At 63.0% G+C, this 13,922-nt stretch overlaps 1 protein-coding gene across 2 annotated transcripts in view; it reads left to right on the top strand.

Annotated features, from left to right (window-relative positions):
- The window catches only part of CELSR1 (cadherin EGF LAG seven-pass G-type receptor 1), a 105,488-nt gene that overhangs the window by 77,828 nt on the left and 13,738 nt on the right, over window positions 1–13,922 (top strand). For both annotated transcript variants that reach the window (XM_053919744.2, XM_053919743.2), the window contains exons 13-23: window positions 271–412; window positions 2,373–2,493; window positions 5,254–5,437; window positions 5,694–5,795; window positions 6,353–6,447; window positions 6,889–7,098; window positions 8,211–8,394; window positions 9,329–9,472; window positions 10,390–10,594; window positions 11,565–11,732; window positions 12,975–13,101. In XM_053919744.2, the coding sequence (XP_053775719.1) occupies window positions 271–412; window positions 2,373–2,493; window positions 5,254–5,437; window positions 5,694–5,795; window positions 6,353–6,447; window positions 6,889–7,098; window positions 8,211–8,394; window positions 9,329–9,472; window positions 10,390–10,594; window positions 11,565–11,732; window positions 12,975–13,101 (1,682 nt within the window). The remainder of the gene's footprint in view (window positions 1–270; window positions 413–2,372; window positions 2,494–5,253; window positions 5,438–5,693; window positions 5,796–6,352; window positions 6,448–6,888; window positions 7,099–8,210; window positions 8,395–9,328; window positions 9,473–10,389; window positions 10,595–11,564; window positions 11,733–12,974; window positions 13,102–13,922) is intronic.

The raw sequence follows: 13,922 nt of genomic DNA, 5'->3' as shown, positions 1-13,922 counted from the left end.
ACCCTCTACCGTGTGTCCTGGGGCAGCTGGGCACTTCTGCCCCCTGTTTCCCACTGTCCCAGGGTGTCGGGAAGCCCTCGTGTCTGTCTGTCCAAGTCTGACCCACCGAATGCTCCTGGTCCCCGTGACTACACAGAGTGGTCTGGCACATCGCGTCGGGGGAGTGCACACGGCCGAGATGCCTTACGCAGAACGTTTGGCTCCAGGAGGTGGGCCTGCCGTGCCAGCGGCCGGCTCTGGGGCGGCGGTAATGCTGGCTTGTCCCCACAGGGTACTTTGGAAGGAAGTGTGTGGATGTCTGCCACCTGAACCCCTGTGAGCACATGGCGGCCTGCGTGCGCAGCCCGGGCGCCCCCCGGGGCTACGTGTGCGAGTGTGGGTCCCTCCACTACGGGCCGTACTGCGAGAACAGGTAAGAGGCCCACCGCAGCGCTGCCAACGCCTGTCCGTGCAGGGGCTGCTCCTGACACTGCGTCTCCTCTCCGTCACTTCACCCGAAATACTTGTAATTCTGGGTAAAGGACCTGTTTTCTCCTCACATTTGGCATGAAATAAACGAGAACCTGATTGGGCGTCCCAAACTCACCCTCGGTGAGCACGTTTCCACTCGGAAACCTGCAAACAACTGGTTTTTACCCGGAGCCCACCGGGCTCAGAGCAGGCTGGCCCCGAGACACGGGAAGATGTACGTCACCACGCAAAACACTGTCGTCGTGTCCGACATGCACAAAAGTCCAGGGCCGTCGCAGGTGAATCACATTCCCCAGCTGGGCGCCTGGTTCCCCACTGGCATGGCCCTCAGCCCGTGCCGGCCGTTCAGGTGCAGGAGCCGCGAGGCCACCCGCAGCTGCACCTGGCAGGGTTGTCTCCTCTGTTCTTTGTCATGTGGGGACTGTAAAGTGTCCCGTAACGCTGCCCATGAGTGAGACACAGTTGTGCCCTCAGCTTGTGATCTCTCCAGGAGGCAGGCACCCGTCTGGATGACGGGATGGGAGGCCAGGAGGCCAGGAGGCCGGAGGAGTGGGCGTTTCAGGGGCAAAGCAGCAGCGGGGCCTGGGAGCCGTGGTGGGAGGAGGCTGCCTGTGGACCCCAGTGGGCCAGGCCTGGAGGCTGGGCTGTCCCAGCATGCCCTGCGCTTGGGAGGCAGACAGGCCTGGGAGGGGCCTGCCTTGCACGTAGGAACAGAGCTCGGCTCTGTGGGGGCGTTGGGGCCAGAGGCCCTGGTTCCCTTGCGGAGCAAGGTTGGAGCAGGCGGGAGCCAGAGTAGGGGGGCCGGCTTGGAGGCTGTGCGTGTCCCCAAGACCTGGTGCTGCAGGCATTCAGGGCTGAGGAGGGCGGTAGGAGATGTGGTCGGCCAAGGCCCTGGGGTCCCCACACAGTTAGCGCAGGGTCATGAACACCAGACTGGAGCCCCCAGGCCCAGGAACTCTGCTCCGTTTGTTTCCACAGTTCCACTGTGTACACAGTCAGTGCTTAATAATTGCTCGTCAGGTGAATGAGAGTATGAGGTGGACAGGTAGGTGGGTGGAGTGCCACCAGTCAGGGAAGGAAGCACGGGACAGCACTCGATTTTGAGGAGCCTGAGGAATATTGGCAGGGTGATGTCACATGGGTAGGTGGGTCTGCAGATGATACTTAGGTGAGCTGTCAGGTCAGGAGCAGTTGTAGGGTGACAGCGACAGGCAGCAGCCAGCACCTGGGAGGTGGGGCTGGCCTGTCACCTTGAACACCACTCTCCCTCAGGGTCTGCTGGTGCAGGCTGACCAGGCGGGACTGGGACTGGGCGGGTGTGGCGATCTGGAGCCCGTGGGGTCCCACCCCTGGTTACGCGGAGCTAACTGAGGCAGACGGCATTCTAGGCAAAGCTGCTCTCAGCCTCCGAGGGGCTGAATCTGCCCCTGGGGCCTAGGGCCCCAGGGTGCTGCCGAGCCCTTGTTGTGCACCCTGAGCCAGCAGACGCCCAGGCCCGGGGTTCGGGGCTCAGCGTGCTCTGTGTGGGGCTGGGGCCAGCTGTCACTGAGCCCCATGGCCATGCGTCACAGTGTGGGCGCTGAGGCAGAGTCAACATGTGTGTGTCACGCCAACAGCAGGCCTGGGCGGGGCCTCTCGCCTGTGTCTTCCCGGCAAAGAAAAAAGGAAGCAAATTATTTAAAAATAACAGTTCTAGATAGGTAGAACCCTTCCAGATGTGGGTCCCTCAAGGCTGGGATTAAGACATGAAATGCTAAGGGCAAAGGCAAGTGGGGGGAACTGAAGCCCTTGCGGGGGAAGGCAGCACCCAGGCCCAGGCCAGCCAAGGCCCCGCCTCCAACTGGCTTCTCAGGAAGGACCGTGATGCAGTCCTTCCACCTGCTGCCTTATCTTCCCGACAGGGTGGACCTTCCGTGCCCCAGGGGCTGGTGGGGGAACCCCGTGTGCGGGCCGTGCCACTGTGCCGTCAGCAAAGGCTTCGACCCCGACTGCAACAAGACCAACGGGCAGTGCCAGTGCAAGGTGAGGCCCGGCCCGCAGGTGGCTGGCGGGGACGCGCCCCCACCTGCACCCCGAGTGCTGAGCCTGGGGAGATGGCCCACGTGCACACACATGCACACACGCCTACCTGCACACACCTGGACACAGTCACACGAGTGTCCTGAGCCCAGGGACATCAGTGCGCACACAGATGTGGGCTGAGAGTTTGTGCTGCCCCCCTAGGTACTGAGTACCCCCAGGCTGGGTTTCACCTGTGAGCTGGTTTGGACGCTGGGAACTGAGTCCTCAGCACCACAACCTGTGGGTAACAGGACACAGCGCTTCCTGTGCTCTTGGCTCAGCTTTGGCCCCAGCTACAGTTCTCCTAGCAGGCCATTGTCCTGGTCTTTTATCCAACCAGCACTCAGAGACACCGAAAACTGTCAAATATGAGAAGCCTAGAGCACACCCCACCTCCCAGTCCGACTCCTGTTTGTGGTGGGGCGTGCCACGCCTCTTGTCCCAGTCCAGAGCCACACTGCCCACTCGAGTCTGAGCGCAAAGCCCTGCCCTTTGCATCCTGAGCGCAGAGCCCCGCCCCAGCTTCCTGTCACAGCTCAGAGCCCCGCCTCTCGCTTCCTCTCTGAGCTCAGAGCCCCGCCCACTGAGCGCAGCGCAGAGTTGCATCTCCTCCAGGTGCCTGAGGCGGAGCCCCACCCCAGGCTTGTCTGAGCCTAAAGCCCCGTCCTGCCCGGTATCTGAGAGCAAAGCCCCATCCCCTCCTGGTGTCTGAGTGCAAAGCCCCATTCTCACCTCCTGTCAGAGCGCAAAGCCCCGCCTCCCGCCTAGAACCTGAGCACTAAGCCCCATTCCCCCCTCCTGTCTGAGCGCAGAGCACTACCCTCCACCTCGTGTGGGAGCGCAGAGCCCCGACGCCCCCCATCCGCGTCTCCAGTGGGAGCGCAGAGCCCCACCCCTCGCTTCCTGTCTGAGTGTAAAGCCTGATTCCCGCCTACAGTCTGAGCAAAGCCCCTCCCCCTGACTACTTTCTGAGACCTGAGCCCCGCCCCCTCCTCGAGTTTGAGTACAAAGCCCCGCCCACCGCCTCCTGTCTGAGTGCAAAGCCCCGCCCCTTGCCTCATGCCTGAGGGCAAAGCCTAATTCCCACTTACAGTCTGAGAGCAGAGCCCCGCCCCCTGACTCCAGTCGCCGTGCTCCCGGCCTCGAGTCTGAGTGCAAGGCCCTGTGTTCTGCTAGAGCAGAGGTGTCAAACTCATTTTCACCGGGACCACATCAGCCTCGTGGCTGCCTTCTAAGGACAGATGTAATTTTAGGACTGTATAAATGTGACTACTCCTTAACAGTTAAGTGAGAGCTGGGCACTGCTGCCAGGTAGAAACAAGGTGCTGGGCAGATACAACAAGGTGGAGGGCCGGGTTCAGCCCGGGCCTTGCATTTGCCAAGTGTGCGCTAGAGCCCCGGCACAAAGTCCCGCCCCTCACCTGTTGTCTGAGACCAGAGCCCCATCCCCGCCTGGTATCTGAGAGCAAAGTCCCATCCCAGCCTTTAGTCTGTGCGCAAAGCCTGCCCGCGCCTCGCCCCGGTCCAGAGCGCAAAGCCCCATTCGCACCTCCTGAGAGCAGAGCCCCGACCCCTGGCTGGAGTCGGAGCGCAAAGCCCCGCCCACTGCCCCCTGTCTGCGTGCAGAGCCTCATTCCGGCCTGTTTACTGAGAGCAGAATCCGGGCCCCCGCCTGGTGTCTGAGCGTGCTGCCTTGTTCTCAGCCCTAAGCCTGTAAGACCCCGACCTTCTTGGCTCGGAAACATGTCGTGCACCTTCAGTGTCCTGTTAGCAGCCGCTGTTGAGCTGCTCGACTGAGCCCAAAGTAAAGGTCCGCTGGTAAAAGTAGCCGCTTGGCAAGCGACAGGTGCCATCACCCCGAAGTGCTTGCATCCCAGGAAGGGGAAAGTGCCATTGTGGGGGCGCATTCTGACGCTCCCCAGCGCTCTTCAGAGCTCCTGAAACGTGACTCGTCTCCTGAAATGCTTAAATGAAAGATCACAACAGCCATAGGGAACCAGGACGGGACCGGTGGGGCGCCAGGGCGCATCAGGGGGATGCAGAGGTGGGAGGGTGGTGGGGATGGGTCCTTTGGGAGAACGTGCCTTGGATTTTTTTTCTCGTAAAAAGTTACAAGACATGCAGAAAGGAATTTAAAAGGTGACAGCGGCATCCATCTCCCCTCCCAGGGTGACTGTTAACATGTGTGTGCCTCCTCCCAGCACACACAGCCGGGACCCCATGCGGACTGTTCCGTGTCCCTGCTGACACGGAAGTGGTGACAGTGGTCAGGCGTCTGCCCAGGTCACAACCCACTCCAGTTTTCCGTAGGGGCGCTTGAGTGACCAGGCAAGGTTGGTGTGGCCAGTGAACAGCTGAGCTGGACGTAAACCCAGGGCTTTCTGAATCCGAAGCCCATGCTCTTGACCCTGACCTGCCCCGTGATAGACCTTCAGGCAGCTTCTGATTCCTTCAGAAGTTCAAAAGAAAATCCTAGAAAGACCATTCTCATACCTGTATCTCCATTTAGGATGAGTATGCAGGTGGCCACAAAAAATTCACTAAGATATGAGAGTGGGTTGCTTTTCTGGAGAATGCCCCAGTGTGGTGTGGCCTGGGGAACGTGGGCGGAGGGCAGTGGAGAGAGGCCGGCAGGCGGTGGGAGGCTGGATGTGGCCCAGGACTCAGCCCCAGGGGCCCTGCCGGCCCCGGGAGTCCCACGCGCTGCTCCTGCGTTTTCAGGAGAACCACTACCAGCCCCTGGACCAGGACACCTGCCTGCCCTGTGACTGCTTCCCCGACGGCTCCCACAGCCGCGCCTGCGACATGGGCACGGGGCAGTGCGCCTGCAAGCCCGGCGTCATCGGCCGCCAGTGCAACCGCTGCGACAACCCTTTCGCCCAGGTCACCACGCTCGGCTGTGAAGGTCTGCGGTGCCCCTTGACCCCCTTCAGGCTGCACCGTGGGCACGGGCTGCTGGGCACGTGTGCATGTGTGTCGGGGGGGGACGCTCAGCAGCCTCAGGGTCTGGCTGTGCCCATGTGGCCTCTATGAAGCTGGCCCATCATCAGAGCTGGGGTCACCCCCACCTGTTCTAACTGCTGGGTGGGAGGCATGAGGGGTCCGTTTTGCTGGGGGCATGGCTGAGCCAGGCTGAGGGCTTTCCTGCCTCTGTCCCCCAGTGATCTACAGCGGGTGTCCGAGAGCATTTGAAGCCGGCATCTGGTGGCCGCAGACCAAGTTTGGGCAGCCCGCCGCGGTGCCGTGTCCCAAGGGGTCCGTGGGTGAGTGCCCGTGGCCTGTGACGTCCACTCCCAGCAGGAGATCCGGGGGGAGGCATGTGGCGTGTGGGCGAGGCAGTAGAACTCACGTTCGGTGTTGAAAAACCTCATTCAGCCAAAGTGTCAAGGGAAGATGCGGAACTTTTCCCTTAACGGTAAATGAGAAAACGTGGGAAGGGCACATGGCGGTGCGCAGAGCGCCGGAGACACGTGAGCTGCTTCCCTGCTCGGCGTGGGGGTTCCCTTTGCAAAAAGGGGTGGGAGCTGCATCTGCCCTTGAAGGGCTGTCGGGAGAGCGCACAGCTCATGGCAGGCGTGGGGTGCGCGTGGATCTGTGGGTACTCGGCCGACAGTTGAGCTGGGCTGTTGTGTCACGGACTTGCCCTGAGGTTTGCTCGTCGTGGCTGTGGCCCCTGCTCAGCCCTGGGCCAGCGAGAGGTGCACACTCCCCTGGGGTTCACACCCCAGGCGATACGTGGGGTTTCGGTATTTCCCAGACAAACACGCGTTAATTAGCAATTAGAACTTCAGGTCTTGCGAATGCACCCTCTCTGTCCCAGGAAACGCAGTCCGGCACTGCAGCGGCGAGAAGGGCTGGCGGCCCCCCGAGCTCTTCAACTGCACCACGGCCTCGTTCGTGCAGCTCAAAGCCACGGTAGGGACCGGTGTGGGGAGAGGCTGCTGGGATGGCTGGGCGTCCAGGCAGCTGGGACCGTGTGGCCAGACACTGGCATGGCTAGGGCACATTGGTTCCTTCTCCTTGAGGACCCAGCTCAGCATCTGATTCTGCAAACTCCGAGCCCCCAGGGTTGAGTCCCTGGGTCGTGTCCCCAGGCCAAGCCCCAGGGTCGAGCCTGCTTCTGCCCGTCTCACCCTTCCCTCAGAGCCTCAGCTGGTGTATTTTTCCAACTGTTTTCTGGCCTGGCAGAGCCTCCTTTCTGTGCCACAGTTGTCAGCTTGGGATTTGGGGGGGTTTCTCAAGTTCTTTCCTGACAAGGCAATTTCCACCAGAGAGTGGTGTGGTTTTCTGAACAAGGAGGACCCCACGCAGCCACGCAGTAGGTTTGCAGACATTGCCTTTGCTCCCTCGTTCCAGAATGAGAAGCTGAGCCGGAACGAGACGCGGCTGGACGGTGCCGGGGCCCTGCGGCTGGCCAAGGCGCTGCGGAACGCCACGCAGCACACGGGCACACTCTTCGGCCACGACGTGCGCACGGCCTACCAGCTGTTGGCCCGCGTCCTGCAGCATGAGAGCCACCAGCAGGGCTTCGAGCTGGCGGCCACGCGGGACGCCGACTTCCACGAGGTAGGAGGGTGCGGGCAGGATGGGCCGTGAGCTCAGGCGGGCGTCCCGCAGGGGCTCGGAGGACGGCCGTAGTGCGCGCTTGGCTGTGCGACATCTCTGTGCCCAGTGTCCTCCAGGCCAAACTCCCCTGTACACACGTGAGCCCAGGCCAGTTCCGTGACCAGCAAAACTGATTACAGACGGACGTTAGAGCGTTCCAGGAAGGGCACAGGCGGGTCTCCGTTGTGGGGACGGACACAGGGATGGCCGCTAGCAGCTGCCCGTTTAGTTCGGGCCACACGATGCTCTGTGCAGTTTATGCTCTTTAGCTCGCTGAATCCACACACACATCTGTGACGTGGGACAGCCACCCCCCAGTTTACGGGTAAGGAAACTGAGGCACGGAGCACCAAGGTGCACAGCTCCTAAGGAAGTGGGTTCCGGAGTCTGTACTCCGACCCACACAACTGAGGTCCAGCTTTCGGGAGGCACGGCCTCTCCGACACGGACCCTCCTGCTCGCCCTGTGTGAAGTCACTCGCCCCTAAGGAACATCTGTTTAGAATGACAGGTGCGGACACTCATTCCTCCTGATGTCTGCAGACTGCTCGTGGGGCACAGTGCCGCCTCGCTTCCTCTCTGCTTCTCTCTAGGCCTCCCCTGTCTGCACAGAGCCCCGGCGTATCCCCTGTCCACGCAGAGCCCTGGGGGGATCCCCCTGTCTGCACAGAGCCCTGGGGGTGTCCTCCCTGTCTCCCTGTCCACACAGACCCCCCTGGGGCCCAGGCAGGGAGGGTCCCCTCACCTGCACTTCAATCCAGGCCTGAGAGTTTGGGCCAATGAACTTTGTTTCCGTTTCTGATTCTTTGAGAATGCAAGTCCCCCCCCCCCCGGTTTCTGTCTTGGGCTGGGCTCCCGAGCCCCAGAGACCCCACATGTCCGTCCCTCACTGCCACGGCCGTGTTCACATAGACCCTGAATCCCTGGGGTGTGCGGGGGCCGGCGCATCTCCTCCCCGCTCAGGCCTGGCCCAGCCTGGCCTTCCGGAACCTGGGGAGCCCCTGCACGTAAGCCAGGCCTCCTGGGCCGGCCGCACCCACGCGCTGAGTGCCATCTGTCTGTGTGTCTGACCAGGATGTCGTCCACACCGGCAGTGCCCTCCTGGCGCCAGGCACCAGGGCAGCGTGGGAGCACATCCAGCGGAGCGAGGAGGGCGCGGCCCAGCTGCTGAGCCGCTTCGAGGACTACCTCAGCAACGTGGCGCGCAACCTGCGGAGGACCTACCTGAGGCCCTTCGTCATCGTCACCGCCAACATGAGTAAGATCCAGGAGCCAGCGCGGGGGCGGGCATGCTCCCGGGGCACAGCCGGGCCATGTGCGCACTCCCCCCAGCTCGGCCGTCTCTTAGGGAAGGGTCAACAGCTCTGACCTCCCTTTGCTTACTGTAAAACGGGGACATCAGACCTTCTTCGTCCAGCCTGTTCACGGGTGACCTGGAGAAATGCACAGGTCCTCCCGGGCCCAGGGGATCGGGGACCGGCACGGGCAGAGGAGGCGAGGTGCTGCTGTTGTGACCTTGGTGGTCCTTGGGCCTCTCGGAGCTGGGGTGTGAGTCTGTCCAAGGGTGGGCCAGGGGGCTCAGGCCCAGGGAGGGACGGGACAGGGTGGCCCTGCATCGGGGCGGTGGACAGGGCCGGACAGTCACCAGCAAAATGGACACCTCGTGAACTGAGTCCCCAGAGTGCTCAGGACTCGCTGCTCTGGGGTCAGGGGTTAAGCAGTCGGGCTCCTTCATTAGAAGCAGCCCCCGACCCAGCCGGGCGGCGCTGACAGAGCCCCAGAGGCCGGCCTGGCGGGAGGCTCCTGTTTCCTCCTGCAGCCGTAGAGGGCGCTTGGGCAGAGCCAGGGATTGCTCCTTCCTGAACGTGGCCCCGTGCTTTACCCAGTTATCTGTCACTGGACGGGTCTGTAACCACGGCGTCCCTACCAGGGAGGGGCTGTCGCTGTCCGTGCTGGCCTCTGGCACTGCCCCGTGAGTCCTGGCCCTGACAGTTTCAGGTGTCCGCTCAGTGACCAGACCCGCCTCGTGTTCTCCCCTTCCTGCTTAGGAACCCGGGGCGTGACCTCAGTGGGTTTAAAGAACTCGGGGTCAGGAGATTCTGGTTTAGAGACTGTGGGTCAGGGCAGCTGTCCCCGACGGCTCCCGGGGCGCGGCTCTGAGCTGGGTGTGACGGAGACCGCTGTGCCCACAGTCCTGGCCGTCGACGTCTTCGACAAGTTTAACTTCACGGGAGCCTGGGTGCCGCGGCTCGAGGACATCCGTGATGACTTCCCAAAAGAGCTGGCATCCTCCGTGTTCTTCTCGGCCGACTTCTTCAAACCCCCGGAGAGGAGAGGTGAGGCGCTTGGAAACTGGGGGACAGCTGGGGCTCCTGCTGCTCGGGGGCGGGGTGCTCTGCGTGGGGAGGAGATACCGGCTGTCACGGCAGAGCCATCCTGCAGGTATGTGGTTCGGGCCTTGGAATCGGGGGGCTGACCAGGGCACTCGCTGCCGTCAGACCCGAGTGGCAGCGCTGGGTCATGTCCCGCAGCCGCTTAGGTGTCTCTCCCAGGTGACCTGCTTTCCACCACCCCCACCACCCCTGACAGATTGACTAGGGCTTGGCCCACCTTCCACCTGCCCCCTTGGGCATCGCCAGGCCAGCGACTTCCGCCCTCAGACCCTGACCTCCCACACGGCCCAGGTCCCTTCTCTGCCCTGATCGTCCCCTAGGCAGTCTCGGCCCAGCCCGGGCCTCAAGCCCACACCCATGCCCTGACCCCCCATGGCCCCGACAGCAGAGAGGGTGCTGCCTGCTCTGCTGGGGTGAGGTACCTGATGCCTCACCTACAGGGAGCCTCCTGGACCCCCTGGCCAGCCTGCTGGTCAGCTGGAGACACGCTGAGCCTGTCAGGTTGTGGGGAACTAAAGCTTTAGACCCAGTGATTTATTTAGGGCTGGGGCAGACCCAGGACGGGACAGACTTGCTCTCCACTCCACGGTGTATTCTGGGGCCTCGAGATGCTCCAGAGAGGCCACCATGCCCAGGACACTGTCTGGCGCCACCTGGCCCCTGGGGAGATGGCACTAACCCTCCCCCTGGCCTCCAGCACCCACCGTTCCGCCTCTTCTCCCGGGCCTCATGTGCGAGGATCAGAGAGTCCTGGACCGGCTTGTCCCACTCAGCACGGTCGGTGTCCATGAGGCACATCCACGTGGACCCCGTCACGTAGGCATCCAGCCCCCACCCTCCTGCTCTTACTCTTGTTGCAGAGGTCCCCGCAGCGAGGCCCATGGGTCGGAAGGCCACCCCTCAGACCCCGCGCCCCGGGCCCAGTCCCGAGAGGGAGGCCCCGTTCAGGAGGCAGAAGAGGCACCCGGACGAGCCCGGCCAGTTCGCCATCGCCCTGGTCGCCATCTACCGGACGCTGGGGCAGCTGCTGCCTGAGCGCTACGACCCTGACCGCCGCAGCCTCCGGTAAGGCTGGCCGGGAGTGCGGTCAGGGCCCGGTCTGGAGGGGCCGAGACCCTCCATGCGTCAGCATCTCGCTCGACCTCCCTGCCCTCGCTGGGCGGCTCGGTTGGTTGGAACTGTGTCACGTACACCAGAAGGTTACAGGTTCAATTCCCGGCCCAGGTGTGTACGGAGGCAGCCGATCAGTGTGTCTCTCTCACATCGATGCTTCTCCCCACCCCCTTCCTCTCTCCAAAAATCAACAAACATCCTTGGGTGAGGCTTAAAAAAAACTCTTGGCCGCCCAAACATCTGTATAAGGGCGTCCTTGCCCTGTGGTCTCTCTGTCAGAGGTCCTGGGCCTGCCAGGGGGTACTGTCCCCGGTATTTCTGCCAGGAACGCCCCCTCAAAGGACGCCATTGACACACTGGCTTCGCCACGTGATTCCTGCTCAGGGGGTCTGGCCCCTGCCCCGTCTGCTTCAGGCTGCCCGTGTCCCCGGCACCGAGGGCTGCTCAGTGAGCACTGGCTGGAAAAACTGGTGCCGCCTGAAGGGGCTTGTGGCCGTGGTCGGGGGTGGACGCATGTGGGGCGTCACTTTTTCGGCGTCACCCTCCTTTTCCGGCTGCGCCCCCGGTCTGAGTACTCGCCCTGGCTAGTACTGGGTGAGAGTCTGCTATGGGGTGTAATTATTCCACCAGCTTCCGTCCCTCGGCACGGCGGTCTTTTCTGGCGTTTCTGGTGTTTTTGTAATGGGGCCGCCACACTTTCTTGCACATAACGTCCCTTTGTTTTCAAATTCTGAAGTCCCCCTTTGACCCAGAGGTAGCCCGCTCCCTGAGCGCGCGCCCCATCAGTAACAAAACCGGCCCCGAGCCCAATGCGGCCGCAGCCCAGGCTCGCCTCCTGCGGGGCGGTCCCTCCCGCACGCAGGTGTCCGTTAAACAGGGTTTGCTAAGCACGTCAGCTGCTGTGCTCTCGTCCCCGCCGCAGGCTGCCTCACCGGCCGGTCATCAACACGCCGGTGGTGAGCGCCGTGGTGTACAGCGAGGGCACCCCGCTCCCCAGACCCCTGGAGAGGCCCGTCCTGGTGCAGTTCGCCCTGCTGGAGACCGAGGAGCGCACCAAGCCCGTCTGCGTGTTCTGGAACCACTCCATCACGTAAGGGCCCCTGAGCACTGCGTTCCCGTGGGGGGGCTTTGCTGTGGCCGGGGTGCGTCCCAGGCGCCCCAGCTCACTGGGCGAGTGTCTCATGGGGTCTTCTCTCACTCTACTCCCCTTCCAGCCTCTCATGAGGCTGGAGGCTCATCCTGGGGCGTCAGAGTCCCTTACAGGCACACACGTGCATGTATGCACACACACGTGTATACACGCAGGCCAACACGGAGACAGGCTACTCACCTGCAGGACTTGCGAGACAGAGCAGCCGACAAACACCCGGGCTGCTGCCACACTAGGCCGGGGCGTGTTCCAGGCACACACACAGGCAGCGATCAGTGACTGGGCTGGGGCCCTCTGCTGACAGAGGGAAATCCCAGATGTGTGAGGGGCAGTCCCTGTGTCTGTGGGGGGGACGTGACCTCACCTGGCCCGCCCATGAGACCAACGAAACAGCCTCTGGGACTGGTTTTACCCCTGGGAGGCCGTGCTGCCTCAGCAGGGTCCCTGCCCCCCATGCTGGCAGCTAGGACAGCATTCTGTGCAGCCGGGAGTTTGGCCCTGTGCCCCCAAACATCCCCCCAACGTGTGGTTCCACTGGGGTGAGTGAGCCGATGCCCGGCTTGGCTCCGAGCAACCCTACACCCACCCTTCCCCCTTTCTGAGCTTCCGCAATTCTAGTAAGTGAGCCAGCAGAAGTGTCCCCACTGCACCGGACACTCGGCTCCCGAAGGAGCGAGTGCGGGCCCGCTGTCACGGCAGGGACCCGCGCAGCACTGCCCGGCCCGAGGCAGGCACGGCTGTCCCTCAGGGGGACCTCATCCCACATCTTCAATTCTGGGCAGACATGCGGTCACCCTCAGGTCCCATTTTACAGATGAGTAAACTGAGCATCAGAGAAGTGACTGTGTCTCCTGGAGGCCGGGGCCACCCTGTAGCGGCCTGTCGTTCGGGGTTTTCCGGTCAATGAAACGGGAGGATGATTCGGCCCTGCTTCCAGGCCGTGGTCGACGTCAGGCAATCGAAAGATGGATGCCTCAAAGGAACGTGGGCCCTCCTCGCCAGCCAGGAAAGGGCAGGGAGAGTGTTCACGGCCCCGAGGGACCATGGTGGCTGTGGTCCTCATAGCCGGTGACAGTGCTGCCGGTCGGGGGCGCCGTGAGGGTCCCATGTGGCTCCAGCGGGCACAGGAGGCCCTTGGAGACCCCGGCGGTGGAGGTAACTGTCCCCCCTCTTTCTCTGCAGCCCCGGTGGGACTGGAGGCTGGTCGGCCAAGGGCTGCGAGCTGCTGTCCAGGAACCGGACTCACGTCACCTGCCAGTGCAGCCACACCGCCAGCTTCGCGGTGCTCATGGACATCTCCAGGCGCGAGGTGGGTGCCCGCCCCACGGGCAGCCCTGCCCGCCTGGCAAGCGTGTCCAGGGGATTTCGTCTCCCCCCAGCCTGCCCCTCAGCGGGCTGTCTTTCCTTCCAAGTGGTTTGGCTGGACTCTGTTAGCATTTCCATAACAAAACCCACCTAAAAGCATTTCCAAAGAGACCAGGCTGTAAATGAAAAGTCCGAGATGGCAGGCCCTGAGCCTCGGACTGAAAAGAGAGCCTCCTGGAACACACGCCTCCCTTCAAAGCAGGGTCCCCGCGGCTGCCAGTGGCGCTGCGTCTGCCCCGCTTCAGGTTTTAGGGAAGAAAGGAGCTGGCTGGTGAGAACAGTGCAGTGTCTCCCTTCAGCACAACGCCCGTGCGCCGCAAAGGCCCCACACGGCAATGGAGGCTGGTTGGGGGCCGCCCAGCTGCAGCAGCTTGTGTTGAAAGCCCAGCGCTTTCCGAGCCTGGGAGTGCGATGGTGGGGCCGCGGGGTGTGGTGGTGCCGTCCGCCTGGGTGCCCGACACTGGTGTCCAGGAGCCAGAGCTGGGGCCCGGGTGACCGCAGCGTGGCCTCCTTTTCAGGCTTGGGCTTTGTCCCCGGAGGCCAGGCCGTCGTCCCTCCCCAGGGCTCTCTGGTGTGCAGCCGCCCCAGTTTCCGCTGCATTCTTGGGAAGGTGAGGCAGCGGTGAGCTGCTGCCACCGGGCCCCTGGGTGACAGGAAGAGACCACGCCCTTGGCCTTCCCTGGGCAGAGGTGCATTTGAGCGGCCGTACCAGGTCCCGGCATTAGGGGGAGGGGGTCAATTATTCGTGGTCTTAGTCCCTGTGGG

Source organism: Desmodus rotundus, chromosome 3 (genome assembly GCF_022682495.2).
Source record: "Desmodus rotundus isolate HL8 chromosome 3, HLdesRot8A.1, whole genome shotgun sequence".
Taxonomy (NCBI): Eukaryota; Metazoa; Chordata; class Mammalia; order Chiroptera; family Phyllostomidae; genus Desmodus; species Desmodus rotundus.
Note: the sequence above shows the minus strand (reverse complement) of the source record. Positions and strands in the feature narration are given on the sequence as shown.